This window comes from Salmo salar, chromosome ssa22 (genome assembly GCF_905237065.1).
Source record: "Salmo salar chromosome ssa22, Ssal_v3.1, whole genome shotgun sequence".
In the NCBI taxonomy this organism is placed as follows: Eukaryota; Metazoa; Chordata; class Actinopteri; order Salmoniformes; family Salmonidae; genus Salmo; species Salmo salar.
In genome coordinates, this window is record NC_059463.1 from 3,365,973 (window position 1) to 3,385,359 (window position 19,387).

The following is a 19,387-nucleotide window of genomic DNA, read 5'->3' on the forward strand; positions in this document are numbered from 1 at the left end:
AAAAATCTCAAAACATTTAAATAACCAAACATGGTAATTGTACAAAGTTAGAGATGTTCCGGTACTTTTGTATACTTTTTAGCCAGTAGTTATGAAAGTAGCCAAAAGTAGTCCCTGAAAATTGCGTACTACGTCACATACAGTGCATTCAGAAAGTTCTGATCCTTGACTTTTTCCACATTTTGTTAACTTTATAGCCTTAATCTAAAATGGATTAAATAGTATTCCCCCCTCATCAATCTACACACAATACCCCACAATGACAAAGAGAAAACAGGTTTAAAGAAATGTAAAAGAAAATCTAGAAAATATCATTTGAGTCCTTGATGAAAAATACAAATACCTGTGGTAAATTCTATGGATTGGACATGATTTGGAAAGGCACACCTGTCTATAAGGTCCCACAGTTGACAGTGCATGTCAGAGCAAAAACCAAGCCATCAGGTTGAAGGAATTGTCCGTACAGCTCTGAGACAGGATTGTGTCGAGACAAATCTGGGGAAGGGTACCAAAAAATGTCTGCAGCATTGAAGGTGCCCAAGAACAAAGAGAGAAACAAGATTCTCAGGTCTGATGAAACCAAGATTGAACTCTTTGGCCTGAATGCCAAGAGTCACATCTGGAGGAAACCTGGCACCATCCCTAGTGAAGTATGGTGGTGGTAGCATCATGCTGTGGGGATGTTTTTCAGCGCCATGGTCTGGGTGACTAGTCAGGATCGAGGGAATGATGAACAGAGCAAATTACTGAGAGATCCTTGATGAAAACCTGCTCCAGAGCGCTCAGGACCTCAGACTGGGGCGAAGGTTCACCTTCCTACAGGACAACGGCCCTGAGCACACAGCCAAGACAACAAAGGAGTTGCTTCGGGAAAAGTCTCTGAATGTCCCAGTCAGAGGCAGGACTTGAACATCTCTGGAGACCTGAAAATAGCTGTGCGGCAACATTCCCCATCCAACCTGACAGATCTTGAGAGGATCTGCAGAGGAGAATGGGAGAAACTCCCAAAATACAGGTGTGCAAAGCTTGTAGCGTCATACCCAAAAAGTGCTTCAACAAAGTACTGAGTAAAAGATCTGAATACTTATGTAAATGTGATATTTCAGTTTATTTTTAATAAATGAGCAAAAATGTCTAAAAACCTGTTTTCTCTTTGTCATTATGGGGTATTGTGTGTGGATTGATGAGGGGAAAAAACGATTTGATCCATTTTAGAATAAGGCTGTAAGTAATGCACTGTATGTACCACGTCATTGCGGTCTCTCCCGCTCTCTGCTGTGTCTACTGAGCCGTTGGGCCCGCCCTGCAACCTCATTGGATAAAGCTGGACAAGCCTCTTGCTTGCTGTCACTTAAATGAGAGGGGCTGATGATCATTGGCTAGAACTCGAATTGCTAGGGTGCTGGCCCATATGGGGGAAAATGTAAGGAAAATGGCGCAGCACACCTTCAAGAAGAGTCGCTTTCAAACTACGGATGACATGGCTAATTGAGGTAAGAAAGTAATTATTGTCATATATTATGCATGATCTACACATTGACACATCCAGCCCAAAGCAGGAGGTTTAAGAAATAATTTCCTAGTACCGGAGCATCTCTAAGAAATTATGAAGTCTAGCATTGACATACTATACAAATTTCCAATGCTAAACGTGGAAGGTGTTAACCATATCAAATGACAGCAAGTGTTCTGCAACAGATTTTCAGGGATGACTCGAACCTTTCATTCAAGGCGGAATGGCATCTTATGTGAGGCTGAAAGAGAAATAATGTTATATTAGAAATGGTGCTGCAGCAGCATAGCATTTTATCTGCACTGGTAATTGAATGTCTGAAAGTCTCCAGCATCTTAACGTTATTTTAGAACTTCCCATTGAAAAATGATATCCCAAGTATAAATACAGTATTGTATAGACACAAGAGTAACTGACACTTTGACCTACTGTGCAGAAATGAAACAAACCGATAAATGTCTAATAATCTGTCAAAAATATAACATTTGCCATTTAGGCTTCAAAACCAACTTGAGGTTTAAAACTAGGTTCTATTTGACAACAAAAAAATCCATTACGCGCATAGTAAGGCATTGTTAGCAGAATTATATGGATGCAGTCACTGTATGATTAATAAAATTCACCAATAAATCGCTAGGTAGTCAAATAAATATTGCTATCAGGTTGTACATCACAGCTGGTACATTTTCTGCTGCTTCCAGCCATTCAGACAATGCACCGTTCCAGTTTCATTTACTCAATATTTTGGACAAAAACAGATGAAAAAAACAGTGATTGGGAATCAACACAATCAGTCTTGCTATGCAGTACATGACTAAGACTTTAGCTCAGGAGTTCCCAACCTAGGGGGCGCCAACGTTTCGTGGGGGAGGGTCCTTCCTTGATTTGAGGGGTAAAAAAATTAAAAAAGAATGTTTATACCGATCTAAAACAATGCATAAATACGTTATGCTAGAAAAAAACCTGTAAAATGCCAGGGGAAGACAAGACTGATGAACATGGGAATATCTTTGATTTGTCTCCATGACATTTAGAAGCTGAGCTACGACCTTCTTTAGAAGGAGCCAAAGAAATTGGACTTTGATTGGGAAGTAATCTTATACAATGTGTGCCTGCCCCTATCAATTGATCAAATCACTTTCTGTAAAAGAGAATATTAGGTGACACGACAAACAATGGAAGCTATGTGAGAAAACCCCCCCAAAAAACAGCAGTTAACAAATCCGTTTTCACTAAATGTCAATGTGGTCGTCAAAATACATAAATAATAAGTGACAGTTGTTTCCCATTTCTAAAAATTCTAATACTGGTATGATATTTATGCAATATGAGCCCAAATGTAAAGTAAGTGCTGCGCAAATAACGTTAAAATCTGTGGGACAGCCCTTTTTGTCAAACCCACAGTCTTCATATTTGCTCTCTGCGAAGGGTATTCCTCATCAGTAAGACTGATGTGACACTATCGCCAAGAAGTATGGGAAAGTCCTGAGGGTGTTTCACGGCCATCGGCCATCTTTTGACTGGAATCATTCAGATTTTTCAGAGACATGAAAAAAAACAGCAGGTTACAAAGTAAAGCCTCGTAGCTACGTTTTGATGAATGGGTTGTCAGGGATTGGTCCAAATTCACGTTTCACAGTGACTATCTGGTGTGACCACCATTTGCCTCATGCAGCGCGACATCTCCACATAGATTTGATCAGGCTGTTGATTGTGGCCTGTGGAATGTTGTCCCACACCTCTTCAATGGCTGGGCGAAGTTGCTAGATATTGTCGGGAACTGGAATACGCTGTCAATCCAGAGCATCCCAAACATGCTCAATGGGTGACATGTCTTGAGTATGCAGGCCATGGAAGAACTGGGACATTTTTCAGCTTCCAGGAATTGTGTACAGATCCTTGCGCCATGGGGCCATGCATTACCATGCTGAAACATGAGGTGATGGCGGCAGATGAATGGCGTGACAATGGGCATCAGGATTGTCACGGTATCTCTGTGCATTCAAATTGCAATCGATAAAATGCAATAGTGTTCATTGTCCGTAGCTTATGCCTGCCCATACCATAACCCCACCGCCACCATGGGGCACTCTGTTCACAACGTTGACATCAGCAAACCACTCACCCACACGACGCCATACACGTGGTCTGTGGTTGAGGCCAGTTGGAAATACTGCCAAATTCTATAAAACAAGGTTGGAGGCAGCTTATGGTAGAGAAATGAACATTCACTTCTCTGGAAATAGCTCTGGTGGACATTCCTGCAGTCAGCATGCCAATTGCACGCTCCCTCAAAACTTGAGACATCTGTAGCATTGTGTTGCGTGACAAAACTGCACATTTTAGAGTGGCCTTTTATTGTCCCCAGCACAAGGTGCACCTGTGTAATGATAATGCTGTTTAATCAGCTTCTTGATATGCCATACCTGTCAGGTGGATGGATTATCTTGGAAAATGAGAAATGCTCACTAACAGGGACGTAAACAAATTTGTGCACATTTTTAGAGAAATACACTTTCTGAAGCATATGGAACATTTCTGTGATCTTTTATTTCAGCTCATGAAACCAACATTTTACATGTTGCGTTTATATTTTTGTTCAGTATAGAATTTTCACAAATTCCAGACTCCACGTAATTTCTAAACATCCTATGAATTTATAAAAACAGGAAAAGTATCGGATCTATGTGCTTACTGGTCACAAAATGTGTAATTCTTCCCGAGGGTGTATATCGGGGATACTCAACTACTATTTCAGAAGGTCCGGTCACAACAAATTTCCTAGGTGGCAAAGGTCTGGATGGATATTGTAATTTATCGGTGTAGTAACAAACCCCCACATCGCAACCCTCACCCTTGTTGGCAGAGAGAACATTGTGCCATTTTAAAGCTAATTTCCTGAGATTCTACACATTTTGTCATGTCTTGTGTGTTCATATGATACGAGTGACTCAACAAAATCAAATGTCGGCCACTGGACACGTAATCTGGCCATGATAACTACAAAGTTTAGCTAGGTAACATGGATTAGTAGTTAATCAACTGGATATTTCTGATAGATCTCTCAAGGTCTTTCAGTGAATGGATAGAGAAACTGGGGCTGCAGGTAGCCTAGTGGTTAGAGCGTTGGACTAGTAAAGGTTGCTAGATCGAATCCCCGAGCTGACAAGGTAAAAATCTGTCGTTCTGCCCCTGAACAAGGCAGCTAACCCACTGTTTCTAGGCTGTCATTGTCAATAAGAATTTGTTCTTAACTGACTTGCCTAGTTAAATAAAAGGTTAAATAAAATAAAAATTTCCCACGCACTAACAAATTGCACCTTGTGCATTCTACTATTACAACTGTCAACAGCAGTAAGATGAAAGCCCGACAGTTCCAAAAAGAAATATATATAAATAGGGACCTGCATTGACCCTGTTTTGGGTCCGGATCTGTACCACGGTCCGCCTGTGAGTATGTCTGGTTATATGAATAATTTTAATATGATTTAATAGTGCTAAAAACGGTGACAGAACTTTAAGTGTAAAAAAAGATCAATCGTTTTTCTGAGACTTCTGTGCATTCTAAAAATACATTCCCAAAAACCAACAAAGGTGATTTGTTATGTCAGCCGCAACCCAAAAATGTTTGGCCTACAACCCCATTTTGATATCAGAAAATGTTAATGTGATCAAAGGTCATGAAGTTGACCGCAGGTTTCTGCAGCTCCTCAACAACTTCAAAGTGCAACCATCGCCTGCATTGTGGGAGGCTCTATTGTCAACCAATCATTAGGGTGTTTTTGTTTGACCCACACGAACGTGACCAAAGATGTGACTGAAACAGGAACCAACTTTGCCGCAATTCATGTATACAATGAATATAGAAATTTTACAATGTAGGATACGCACATATGATTTCAGTTTGTTAGTCTGTGGTATGGACGTTAGAGCTATATACTTTTATATAATTAAACTTTTAGAAACAATGGCACTACTTTGACACTGCCGTGTTGATCTGAGCTTTGCCGTTTGAAAAACACAACAGTGGCCGACTAAGTTGTCGCAGATGCACCTCACCCGACTTCACTCATATACTTTCGTTTAGTTGGCTGCATTAGCCTAACAAGTCGAACGCCCTCATTGTCAGGTAAATCACATGATAAAAGAGGTGAAAAGGAGGCTGTATGGCAACTTTAATAGCCTAGTCAGAAAATAGATTCAGTCTAGTGTTGAACACAGCTGAACGTGAGCAAATTGCTCATGGTTTTATGAAAGTCGGATCTCTAAACGGATGAAAGCAGGGGCCTCAAACATACAGCCCCAAGGGCCAAATGCTGCCTCAAAAACTAAAAGCCACGCGCTGTGACATAAGACGACTTTGCATTACAAAAGGATGGAGTGGCTATGCCTGTTTCTCGGGCTCAATCTTAACCCTGCCTTTCCGGTCATACATAGATTTTTTAAGTGGAAAAAGGAAATGAAGCAACCTCTAGATGATGCCTAAAATTTGTGAGTTTCTCATGGTGTCAGAAGTGATCACTCACCTGTCAATTAGAGAGTCTCTCATCGTGGTAGCAATGGCACTGGGCTGCGCCTCGCTCAGTCTGAACACACTCTCGATGACGGACAGCTCTGTGCTGGTGGTGTCCAGCCCAGTGAAGGCACACCAGTCATTTACCACCATCCCTGCGGCGATGACCTCGCTACCACGGTTCACTGTTCCAGCCTGTGGAGTGCCAGAGAGGGGGAGATTTGGCAACAACTCAAAAACTCAGCAACAACTTGATGCAATGTGCCCCCTTGGGCACATAAGTAGATCCAAAAACAAAAATGTAAACAATATGGAGAAATTTCCACTTAGCCTATCAGAGGGCAAGGTACATCTATTACCACATTGCTTATATGTATCAGATTGATTCAGATCTACATGAGCCTTGCAGTCGGGGCTAGGGACAATGTAGAAATGAGCATAAGCACCACTATGACAACTACCGCTCACCACCAGAGGCACTTGGAGTAGGGAGGAGAGCTCATCCTGGTCTTCTATGGAGGTTTTGGGGTGTACCAGTCCCCCCTGATTGCTGAAGGCACAGTAGCTCCCCACTAGAACTTGCTCTGCTACTGTCTGACGGAACACCTCCACCTTCAGACTGTCCGCCAGGATCTCCTCGGTCTCCTAAACAAACATGGGACGTGTGTTAACATCCCCTACATCAGACAACATACTAGGGATGGGCATGAAAAAAATAATGTAAGGAAATCAGTCAATTGAAATGCATTACGCCCTTATCTATGGACTAAGGCACGGTCTAAGGTAATGCATCGCAATGTCGCGGCATTACTACAGCCTGGGGTTCGATCCCAGGCTGTGTGGTTACCGGGAGTCCGACAGCGAGTTGCAAAATTGGCCCAGCGTCATCCGTGTTAGGGGAGGGTTTGGCCGGGGTGGCTTTACTTGGCTCATCGCGCTCTAGTGACTCCTTGTTGTGGGCCAGTGCGCTTGCAGGATGATTACAGTCGTCAGTTGAATGGTGCAGCTGGCTTCCGGGTTAAGCAAGGGCTTGTTAAGAAGCGCGGCTTGGCGGGTCATGTTTCGGAGGACGCATGCCTTGACCTTCACCTCTACCGAGCCCGTTGGGGAGTTGCAGCGATGAGACAAGATCGTAATCACAAAATTGGGGAGAAAAAAAGGGGGTAAAATTATTTTAAAAAAATACAACTAATCAAAAACAACAAAGCTAGGGGCGTGGAGCAGAAAACCAGTCAGTATCTGGTGTGATACATCTTTGCATGGTTGATCAGGCTGTTGATTGTGGCCTGCTGTCCCACTCCTCTTCAATGGCTGTGCGAAGTTGCTGGATATTGGCGGGAACTGGAACACGCTGTACACGTCGATCCAGAGCATCCCAAAAATGCTCAAAGGGTAATATGCGTGTGTATGCAGGCATATGGAAGAACTGGGAGATTTTCAGCATCCACAAATTGTGTACAGATCCTTGCGACATGGGGCTGTGCATTATCACGCTGAAACATGAGGCGATGGCGGCGGATGAATGGCACGACAATGAGTCTCAGGATCGTCAAGGTATCTCTGTGCATTCAAATATCCATCGATAAATGCCAATAGTGTTCATTGTCCGTGGCTTATGCCTGCCCATACAATAACCGCACCACCACGGGGCACATGGTTCACAACGTTGACGTCAGAAACCGCTCGCCCACACACGCTGTCTGCCATCTGCCCAGTACAGTTGAAACCAGGGTTCATCCATGAAGAGTACACTTCTCCAGCATGCCAGTGGCCATCGAAGGTAAGCATTTGCCCACTGAAGTCGGTTATGACCCCGAACTGCAGTCAGGTCAAGACCCTGGTGAGGAACGGCAAGCACGCAGATGAGCTTCCCTAAGATGGCTTCTGACAGTTTGCGCAGAAATTATTTGGTTGTGCAAACCCCCAGTTTCATCAGCTGTCTGGTTGGCTGGTCTCAGACGATATCGCAGGTGAAGGTGGTGGTCCTGGGCTGGCGTGGTTACACATGGTCTACGGTTGAGGCCGGTTGGACGTACTGCCAAATTCTCTAAAACGATGTTGGAGGTGGCTTATGGTAGAGAAATGAACATTCAATTCTCTATCAAGAGCTCTGGTGGACATTCCTGCAGTCAGCATTCCAATTGCATGCTCCCGCAAAACTTGAGACATCTGTGGCATTGTATTGTGACAAAGCTGCGCATTTGTAAGCAGCTTTTATTGTCCACAGCACAAGGTACACCTGTGTAATGACCATGCTGTTTTAATCAGCTTCTTGATATGCCACACCTGTCAGGTGGATGGATTATCAAGGGAAAAGGAGAAACGCTCACTAACAGGGATGTAAACAATTGTGCACAAAATCAGCTATGTAGTGCTAGTGCAAAAAAACAAAAACGTGCACCCCTTGGGGTCCCGAGGACCGAGTTTTGGAAACCCTGGTCTAGGGTACTTCCTGTTTGAACGTCTGCTTGTAAACAGGAACCATGAGTACAGAGTCATGATCTAATTTGCCGAATAGGGGACGAGGTAGGGCCTTGTATGCTTGCTTGACGGTAGAATAACAGTGATCTAGGACTTTATTTCCCCTAGTGCCGAGGGAGACGTGTTGATGGAAGTTGGACATCACGTGTCTTAATGACAATTTTTTTTTTTTAAAGATCGCCGGCAACCAGAAACGCGGCCTCTGGATGTAAGTTCTCCTGCTTGTTTATAGCCTCATACAGTTCGTTAACCTGTTTAGGATAGGGGGCAGTATTTTCACGGCCGGATAAAAAAACGTACCCAATTTAATCTGGTTATTACTCCTGCCCAGAAACTAGAATATGCATATAATTGTTTGACTTGGATAGAAAACACCCTAAAGTTTCTAAAACTGTTTGAATGGTGTCTGTGAGTATAACAGAACTCATATGGCAGGCCAAAACCTGAGAAGATTCTACACAGGAAGTGCCCTCTCTGACCATTTCTTGGCCTTCTATAGCCTCTTTATCGAAAACAGAGGATCTCTGCTGTAACGTGACATTTTCTAAGGCTCCCATAGGCTCTCAGAAGGCGCCAGAACGGGGAATGATGACTCTGCAGTCCCTGGGCGAAAAACAGTAAGGGATTTGGATAGCGGTCGATCTGAGAACAATGACACGGGTGCGCGTGAAGACACCATTTTCTTCTTTCAGTCTTTGAACGAAAACAACGTCTCCCGGTCGGAATATTATCGCTACTTTACGAGAAAAATCTGATAAAAATGTATTTTAAACAGCATTTGACATGCTTCGAAGTACGGTAATGGAATATTTTGAATCTTTTTGTCACGATACGCGTCGGCGCGTCACCCTTCGGATAGTGTCCTGAACGCAAGGACAAAACGGCGCTATTTGGATATAACTATGGATTATTTGGAACCAAAACAACATTGGGTGTAAAGTAGAAGTCCTGGGAGTGCATTCTGACGAAGAACAGCAAAGGTAATCCAATTTTTCTTATAGTAAATCTGAGTTTGGTGAGTGCCAAACTTGGTGGGTGTCAAAATAGCTAGCCTGTGATGGCCGGGCTATCTACTCAGAATATTGCAAAATGTGCTTTCACTGAAAAGCTATTCTAAAAATCGGACACCGCGATTGCATAAAGGAGTTCTGTATCTATAATTCTTAAAATAATTAATGTTTTTTGTGAACGTTTATCGTGAGTAATTTAGTAAATTCACCGGAAGTTTTCGGTGGGTATGCTAGTTCTGAACGTCACATGCTAATGTAAAAAGCTGGTTTTTGATATAAATATGAACTTGATTGAACAAAACATGCATGTATTGTATAACATAATGTCCTAGGAGTGTCATCTGATGAAGATCATCAAAGGTTAGTGCTGCATTTAGCTGTGGTTTTGGTTTTTGTGACATTATATGCTAGCTTGAAAAATGGGTGTCTGATTATTTCTGGCTGGGTACTCTCCTGACATAATCTAATGTTTTGCTTTCGTTGTAAAGCCTTTTTGAAATCGGACAATGTGGTTAGATAAAGGAGAGTCTTGTCTTTAAAATGGTGTAAAATAGTCATATGTTTGAAAAATGGACGCTTTTGGATTTTTGAGGAGTTTGTAATTCGCCCCACGCCCTATCATTGGATATTGGCGAGGCGTTCCGCTAGTGGAACATCTAGATGTAAGAGGTTTTAAGTGCCAGCTTATTATTTTTCTTGTCCGGAGGTGGAATGTATACAACAGTCAAGATAACAGCTGAAAACTCCCTCGGGAAGGAGAAGGGTCGGCATTTGAACATGTATTCCAAATTGGTGAACAAGGTGTCGGCTCTTCCACCGCGCTCAAGTCAGCACATCAGTTGTTGATGAACTCCTCCCCCTTGATTTCCCTAACTCCACTGTCCTGTCCACACGGTGAATAAAGCATCCATCAAGTTGGATAGCCATGGGGTGTATCTTGTCCGAGAGCCATGTTTCATAAAAGCAGAGAATATTGCAGTTTCGAGAGTCCCGTTGGTAGCAAATCCACGATCGGAGGTCACCCATCTTATTATCAAGTGACTGAAAATTGGGTCGTAATTACAGAGAGCCCAGGGCAGATGGGTCGAAGTCGAAATTGAGGTAAGTAAACCATCATCTTACTCTACATAGGCAAGATATTTTGCATTTATGCCTACCATTTCTGCATAGCAGCTTGTGCACAATACTAAAATGCAGGATATTTGAGGCAATGGGCATTTCAATATAGCCTATTCGCATTTTATGACCTATAGTCAATTAGCCGGGAGGGAGGGGTCTATGTCCCTGGAGTTGGAAAATGTCTGACAGAAGTGCATCAATGGTAGCTTTCTGTGTTTAATCACTCTTTATTTCATCTCTCCATCCCATAAACTTTCCCAATGACAAACAATGTCGCCTCCCGGGTGGCGCAGTGGTCTAAGGCACTGCATCGCAGTGCTAGCTGTGCAACCAGAGATTCTGGGTTCGAGCCCAACTGGGAGGCTCATGGGGCGACGCACAATTGGCCCAGCATCGTCCGGGTTAGGGAGGGTTTGGCCGGCAGGTATATCCTTGTCTCATCGCGCACTAGCGACTCCTGTGGCGGGCCGGGCGCAGTGCACGCTGACCAGGTCGCTAGGTGTATGGTGTTTCCTCCAACACATTGGTGCAGCTGGCTTCCGGGTTGGATGTGTATTGTGTCAAGAAGCAGTGCGGCTTGGTTGGGTTGTGTTTCGGAGGATGCATGGCTCTCGACCTTCGCCTCTCCCGAGTCCGTACGGGAGTTGCAGCGATGAGACAAGACAGTAACTACTACCAATTGGATACCACGTAATTGGGGAGAAAAAGGGGTAAATAATATAAAAATTAAAAAATTAAAAAGACAAACAATGTCAATATACAACAAATTGTTGCTCACCCTTTAAACATAAATCATTGGAAATCATACACATTTTCGTAATGTTCAGGTCAACAGAACTTTGACTTCCAGTATACATATCAGAATTACCTGTATAAATTGCTTTTAAAGGGAAACCCTGATACATTTTAAACCTGGTTGAACAAATGGGTCTGAAAGGTCATGAAATTACCTTTCAAATTATATATAATAACCAACTCACATATAATATAACCAATATATATATAATATAACCAATATATATATAATATAACCAATCGCCCTTATTGTGCAATTGACAGGATCTTCAGAAATCAGCAATCCGGACAGCTTTTCCGGCAAATTCTTAAAATTCTGGTGAATAATTTAACATATTTATACATCTGGCTCATTTGGTTGAGTATTCTACATCAGTATGAACATTTTAAGATATTTCTGGGCATACTACAATTACATTTCACACAGGTATGGTAATGCGAAATTTTCCAATAAGACCACATTGAGTTGTTTGGCGACCCTACCGGAAAAAGGCTTCTGTGGGGTTAATGTGTGAATTCTATGATCCTGTATTTACAAATGTATTTACAAATCTTTATAAAACCCTGTTCCATCTCTGTATGCAATTTGGTACCTCTATCACCAGTTACAATCCAAAAACATAGCTGCTCCATTACATTGAATTCTATGGGTAAGCTTCCAACATTCTAATGACAATGGCACAAGAGAGCTCAACAGCTTGTAGTCATAAAACCCGGAAATGTAGTTACCTCTTGTTCATTCAGCCATCCCTATGGGAAAAATGAATGGCAAAATCTCCTAAGCCTGTGTTCAACACAGACCTTATTTTCGGCGTTTATCCAAAAACAGCACTCAATTTTCTCTAAAGGCTTTGTCCAACTAACCATGGCGGAGTTAGTGCTTACAAAAAGATGCCATTACAATCTCTCATAGGCGATTTTTAAACAATTGTTGTAGCTAGCTGTAGTTTTCAAAGTTGGTTAAATTATACATAATTTAAAAGGTAATTTCATGACCACTTGTCAAACAAAGTTTAAAATGTATCAGGGTTTCCTTTTTAAACGCAATTTATACTGTAATTATTAGTAGCGCGCCCCAGTTTGGGAACCACTGACTTAGCCTACACTCAACACTGTCCATAAAGGCTTATAAAAATAATCTCATTGAATAAAAATCTAAAATTAAAGACACAAATTGGCATATCAGATTTCAAATAGCCTAATTACATGGGCAAAAATGGTAAAAAGTTCAATAATAAGTATGAGGAATAACATTTACATTTTAGTCATTTAGCAGACGCTCTTATCGAGAGCAACTTACAGTAGTAAATGCATACATTTCATTTCATGCATTTTTTTTGTACTGGCCCCCCTGTGGGAATCGAACCCACAACCCTGGCGTTGCACACACCATGCTGGCATGGCAAACACCATGCTCTACCAACTGAGCCACAGGGAAGACTAACACTAGTGTTCTTGCTGAGATTAGAACACTAATTAGTCTATATTTTGGCCCATTGTGGGGGATGGGAATTGTTACGACTTATATTAGCTATTGTGAGAGAAAAAAAACAGATACATCTCCTTAAGACAAGATGCCAGCCAAAATCTGCCCCTACACCCAACCTAAATTATCTTTCAGTGTATTGTCCCCCCACTAGAATCAGTTAGACATTTGGGTTCACAATCCGATTGTGCAAAATAATGTTCATAATACAGTTCGACAAATCAGGTCACCCTACTAAATGTCCTGTTGAATGCTGCCTTCTTTGATGTTACAGCCTAATGAACCTAGTGCTAAATTGCCAATGGTGAATAATGTAGCCTATGGATCTAGGCTCATGCAAGTGGAGGATTGCATGACTAGTACCAGGCTATATTATCACATGCTGTCAAAAGGAAGCATTCTGCGACAGAAGTGACAGAAAATTCATTTGTTGACAATTATGTTTGCAAAACAGTGCTACAAGTTTCCTGTGCTGCTCTTTTGACAATTGAGGTCATTAACTTTTTTCAGCCGGAGAGCAAACGTGCCTGTCCAGTCTGCCGTGGCTGCCTTCGCCACTCTAATCTTGAGGGATGTTTCTTTACGAACGCGCATCCAATCGCTTTGGTCCCAGGCCCTTAACAAAATCACAAGCTTCAATCTGCCGCGGTTCAGTGTGGTGGATCTCCTGGGTGAAGCTTCCGAGGTTACAACGCTTATGATATAGAATTGAAGGCGCAATATGCTTCCATTTCAAAGCGATTTGGAGGCACAGTTGAAAGTTTTCCCTCACGCCCAATGCGTGAGAGATGGCAGCACTGCAATCATGCGTGACAAACATAAGAGGTATGAGGCAAGAGTTGTTTTTTCTCACCCTGTCCAGATCAGGATGCACCAGGGCCACATAGTCATTACAGGCTATGACATTCCCCAGTGCTGAGAGCCGCTCCTCGACCCTCTGGATCTTCACCGTGCCTGGAAGACAATTCCTAATGTGCTGCAGCTCCTGGTCAGTAGTGTTGTTGGGCACCAGGAGTCCATGACGATTCCCTGAATAGCAAATTTAGTGTGGAAGTAGTTGAGCACGGTTAGCTGGGCTAAGTGCAAAATTGTTTAAAGTTTAGCACATTCATTGTGACAGTCAATTATCCAAATTATTTTCAGAAAACAGAAAGCGCAGTATTGGTCTTACATAAAGCATAATTAAGTATTCTACTCTCCTGTTGAACTGATGACATTGCTTTGTGTTTCTTTGTGCACTTGCACAAAGCCTAGCTGTTTGACCTTCAATGTTAATCTGCTACAGAGCTATACTCACCCACACACATTCTTCCAATTATCCGACATCCTGCTATTGAGGCATGTACAACTGGGATGGTTTCTGACAACTCGCCTTCAAAGACACTGTAATCATAGATTTCATGTTACTATGACAGCAATAGAGCCCCACAGTGGAGGTGTCAATACTCATAAAACCTAGCGGTCAAACAGGGAAATGGTTCAAATAATTTTTCACCATTCGTTTTTTTCCCCATACGAGATTTTAGAAACTTAAAATAAGGGCTGTGTTTCGTATAGGCTTACCCTGGCGTGACGTTTTGATAACCATGTAAATCTCTCTCGGACAAGTTCACTTTTACCTTTAACTAACATTAGATATTTCATACAGAAATTCTTACCTTTGCCTTGACAATTGGAACCATTTCCCTGATTGACCACTAGGGTATTGTGACTCATACTGTGGTACTCTATGCTCATTTATAACAACATTCCCTGGAGAAAGCTGACAATACTGTATGTAAGCTTTCAATACAATTTTACTTGTCCATTTGTTATGGAATTTACTCTTATGCTCTGTCCTCTTGATCAAGACAGTGTCCACCGCAAAGTGCTGCTTCATGAGCGTGACTCAGAAATTAAGTGTGCTTTGAATGACACCCAACTCAAATCAAATTTTATTGGTCACATACACATGGTTAGCAGATGTTATTGCGAGTGTAGTGAAATGCTTGTGCTTCTAGTTGCGACAGTGCAGTAATATCTAACACACAAATATAAGTAAAGGGATAGAATAAGAATATATACATATAAATATATGGATGAGCGATATAAAATCTGTCCTTCTGCCCCTGAACGAGGCAGTTAACCCACTGTTCCCCGGTAAGCCGTCTTTGTAAATAAGAATTTGTTCTTAACTGACTTGCCTAGTTAAATAAAGGTTACATTTAAAAATATATATATGTTATGTAAGTGCTTTAATATGTTTGGACCCCAGGAAAAGTAGCTAATGGGGATTCCTAATAAATACAAATACTGTTGCTTTTCTATTCAAAAATTAGGTTAGGCTCGTCAAGGTTGGTTGAAAATAAATGTACCATCTCAAGCTAGTTAGCTATGCCGCTGGTGTTTCGATCTGATCAGCTAATGTTAGCTAGCAAGCAACGTCTAGAAAAGATGCCGCATATCTTACCTATAGAAGTTCTCTGACCCACCAATTGCAACTAGGCAATATGTGTTTGTTAATTTGGCGAAGCAGCCTATTTCGGGGTTCTTCTCGAAAGATGCCCTGACAGCCATGTTGAAGTTCACAGTTGAGGAAGAACTTTCCTGAAACAAAATAAAATACCCGTCAATATTACACAATTCCTACCTAGCTACCGTTAGCTGACTATCAATTAGTTACTTCTAGCCAAGCCTAACTACGCAGTTGATTTGATTTGGATCTCTTTTAGTCCCCATTTGGACTAATCTTCCAAGAGTCCTTAAACATTAAAATACAATTTATAATACGAACACATTTTCACATATAACACATGATTACAAACATACATAATATACTAACATAATGACCCAATAAATACTAAATCTAAAAAATATTGATTCCTCATCTACTATAGTCCCACAACATTTCTATGTATTATATTTAAATCGTTTTAAAATAATGTTTGAATTTATATATTGAAAGGTTTCTGGTTTGCTCAGTTAATTTATTCAATTTCTTTATTGCTCTAAATTGAAATGTTATTTTGCCCATTTCTCTTTTATGTCTGGATAACGCATAGATGGTGGACAATCTATTCCTAGTATTTACGGAATGTCTGTCTCTTACCAACTGTATACCATTGTGAATAGAACTTGGCCGTTTTAAATGATGTATATTATGAAATAAAATAAGCATGTTTTTTTCAATTATCTTGTCGATTAATGACCAACCAAGAACATTGCGCATGACTGCAACAGAAGAACCATATCTCCACCTTAAAACAATCCATGCTGCTTTGTTCTGTGCAATCTGCAGGCTCCTAATTTAGTTAACCTCCTAAATTAACTCTCTCATCTCAGTTAGCTGATTATACTATGTACTGTAGAGTATCCAAAGATTATACAACAGCTACAAACACATGACAACTACCACCCCATAATTGAAATAAATTAAGACGCAATGCATATGGCTAACGTTAGCAATCTAGCTAGAGGAGTGGAAATTGCCTCAAATTTACAAGTTGAGTAACGTTAACTGAACACATTTTCAAGAAAATCCAAGACCACTTGCTGGTTCCCATACAGACTATAGTTATGTGAGCTATGTTTGAATGTTTACCAGATCTGTTTGACATATCGGATTAGCTATGCAAATAATAATAATTTCGCCTACTCAAGGTTTGTAGACTTCTTATTTTTCCTCACACGTGTTCACTTCCTCGTCAACGTCATGACGTAAACCCCCAACACCCGACGCAAGCCATGTGTTTGGCCCTTCAATGCCGTATTCAGAACGACTGGGAACTCGGAAATCTCCCGACTTCAGTAAGTTCAAGACAACTGGAAACTCTGAAAATTTGTTTCGACTGAAAAAAAATAGTTTTGAACGGTTATCCAAGTCGGAATTCCAAGTCGGAAACTCGGGCCTCTCCCCAGAGCTCTGACTTTCTGACCTGAAGATCACTGAAGTCATGACTTTATTTATTTACCATTTTAAAACACAATACAACCACCCAGTAAAATGCCATTAAAATCATTGTGGAAGACAAGAAAGTAAAAAAACATATTTCCATTGTGGTCCTTGTAAAAATACATGAAAACAAAATATATACAACATTTAACATGAAAGCAAACTTAATCTCATCAATAGGGAGGAAATTGTAAAAGGAATAAAATAGATTACTGACGTCTTGCTCCCAAGGTCTTGCTTCCGGACAAGCTAAACACCTTCTTCGCCCGCTTTGAGGATAACGCAGTGTAACCGACGCGGCCCGCTCCTAAGGACTGTGTGCTCTCGTTCTCTGTGGCCGAAGTGAGTAAGACATTTAAGCATGTTAACCCTCGCAAGGCTGCCGGCCCACACGGCATCCCTCGCCACGTCCTCAGAGCATGGCAGACCAGCTGTCTGGAGTGTTTACAGACATATTCAATCTCTCCATATCCAAGTCTGCTGTCCCCACTTGCTTCAAGATGTCCACCATTGTTCCTGTACCCAAGAAAGCAAAGGTAACTGAACTGAATGACTATCGCTCCGTAGCACTCACTTCTGTCATCATGAAGTGCTTTGAGAGGCTAGATAAGGATCATATCACCTGCACCTTACCTGACACCCTAGACCCACTTCAATTTGCATACCGCCCCAATAGATCCACAGACGATGCAATCCCACTGCACACTGCCCTATCCCATCTGGACAAGAGGAATACCTATGTAAGAATGCTGTTCATTGACTATAGCTCAGCCTTCAACACCCTAGTACCCTCCAAGCTCATGATTAAGCTCGGAGCCCTGTGTCTGAACCCCGCCCTGTGTAACAGGGTCATGGACTTCCTGACGGGCTGCCCCCAGGTGGTGAAGGTAGGAAACAACTCCTCCTCTACGTTGATCCTCAACACAGGGGTGCCACAAGGGTGCATGCTCAGCCCCCTCCTGTACTCCCTGTTCACCAATGACTGCGTGGCCATGCACGCCTCCAACTCAATCATCAAGTTTGCAGACGACACAACAGTAGTAGGCCTGATTACCAACAATGAATAGAGCCTACAGGGTGAAGGTGAGGGCCCTGGCGGAGTGGTGCCAGGAAAATAACCTTTCACTCAACATCAACAAAACGAAGGAGCTGATCGTAGACTTCCGGAGACAGCCGAGGGAGCATACTTAAGGTCACGAGTCATGAAGGCAGTCAAATTCCATGTGACCAATTAGTCATGGTAATTAGGCTTCTCCAAGCTCTGATGCTGCTGATGGTCATTAGTAGCCAACCAAACGTGCTAACTGCCTGATACTCAGCACTCTATTGTCCCTCTAATCACTCAGATATCAATGCAAATGTCAACAAAAATCTAATCAAGCACTTCATGAGAGCCCATGAGCTCATGTTGCGTAGCTTTTCTATATGCTATGCAATTGCGTGAGAAAACAGAATGATGGCCTCTATTAAAAAGAGGAGTATCCCATCAGCTTTCTATAGGCTAGGCCTACTATATTTATTTATCAACTTTCCTAATATTAAGCACATTGCTTCTCTTTACAATAGAAGCATAGCCTACCTGGTCGGCATAAAAATGAACCACGGGAAAGGCGTGTTTTGATAAGCTTTGTATCACAGTTAAAGTGTCCAAATAACTTAAAATTAAGCAAATTAATCAGCTTTACAAGGGGTGTAGAGCCTAACTGGGACACATAAGCAGCGCGTGAGTTTCAAGTTTTGGGAAGATAATTTTCACCATAAAAATGCACTCTCATAATAAAAGTATTACATGCATAATCACATTTGTGGTTACTTTTCATTATGTTGTTTTCCCGCAAATGGAACATTCACGCTTATAGCCTACTGCCGTGTGCGCATTGCTGTACTTATAATGTGAAGAAATAGCCTAATAGTTTATCAACATTTTAAGCTAAATGTTCTGATCTGTTGTGTCAGCCTCATTGCATAAAAGTATTTTTGATGCTAGTGGTTGTATTCATTTGGGATCTATCACATCCCACAACTGTCCCAGATGATGTTTGGGATATTTATTTCTAGCATTGGGGGATGGTAGATTGACATAGGTTAGTGCTTTTGCTGTTCATTAGGCCTACTCATCTTGTTGACGAAAAGGAAATGTGGACAGTTCTTCCAATATCTTCAATATGCACCTCAGAATTGGATAAGGATGCGCACAGTTGCACCCCCGATGTGTCAGTCTTCACTTCTAGCCTGTGAGAAATACCCGATCACATAATGCTGAGCCATCTGAGTGAGAGGTGCTTCGGAGCACACAGCACTCAGGGAGAAGGGAATTATAATTATAATATTTAGCCCCTGGCTGCAAAAGGTATGGATTTTTTTAGGGGGCATTGCAGCCACACAAAGGGGATGCCTTCAGGAAATTCGAGGCATTACAAAGTGCTTGTCAAATTGTGAATGAGAGACTGATGAAGTGTGTACAGCCTGCGCAGAGCTCATGCTTTTCAAGCGACTTTTTTCAAATGATCATTAGTCGCATCATGCAGCCTTACAATGT

General features: G+C 41.8%; 1 protein-coding gene across 2 annotated transcripts; it reads right to left on the reverse strand.

The window, feature by feature from the left end:
• Positions 1 to 1,410: 1,410 nt before the first annotated feature.
• Positions 1,411 to 16,730, reverse strand: LOC106582645 (eukaryotic translation initiation factor 6). Of its 2 annotated transcripts, none has more exons than XM_014165896.2 (7): positions 16,552 to 16,730; positions 15,367 to 15,503; positions 14,215 to 14,300; positions 13,771 to 13,946; positions 6,495 to 6,671; positions 6,040 to 6,221; positions 1,411 to 1,754 (listed from the first exon to the last, which is right to left on the reverse strand). In XM_014165896.2, exons 2-7 carry the CDS (start codon positions 15,471 to 15,473, stop codon positions 1,745 to 1,747), a joined length of 738 nt encoding a protein of 245 aa, XP_014021371.2. In that variant the 5' UTR covers positions 15,474 to 15,503; positions 16,552 to 16,730; the 3' UTR covers positions 1,411 to 1,744. The 2 variants fall into 2 exon arrangements, with proteins under 2 accessions (XP_014021371.2, XP_014021372.2); XM_014165897.2 differs by having other exon boundaries at positions 16,498 to 16,584.
• Positions 16,731 to 19,387: the final 2,657 nt, after the last annotated feature.

Excerpts from the sequence above, each read along its gene's own strand:
- LOC106582645 (XM_014165896.2), bottom strand. The coding sequence starts at position 15,473 with ATGGCTGTCAGGGCATCTTTCGAGAAGAACCCCGAAATAGGCTGCTTC. Across the intron at positions 14,301-15,366 it reads GGGTCAGAGAACTTCTATAG|TGTCTTTGAAGGCGAGTTGT; the intron begins GTAAGATATGCG and ends CTATGATTACAG. Across the intron at positions 6,672-13,770 it reads TGCATCCTGATCTGGACAGG|GAGACCGAGGAGATCCTGGC; the intron begins GTGAGAAAAAAC and ends ATGTTTGTTTAG.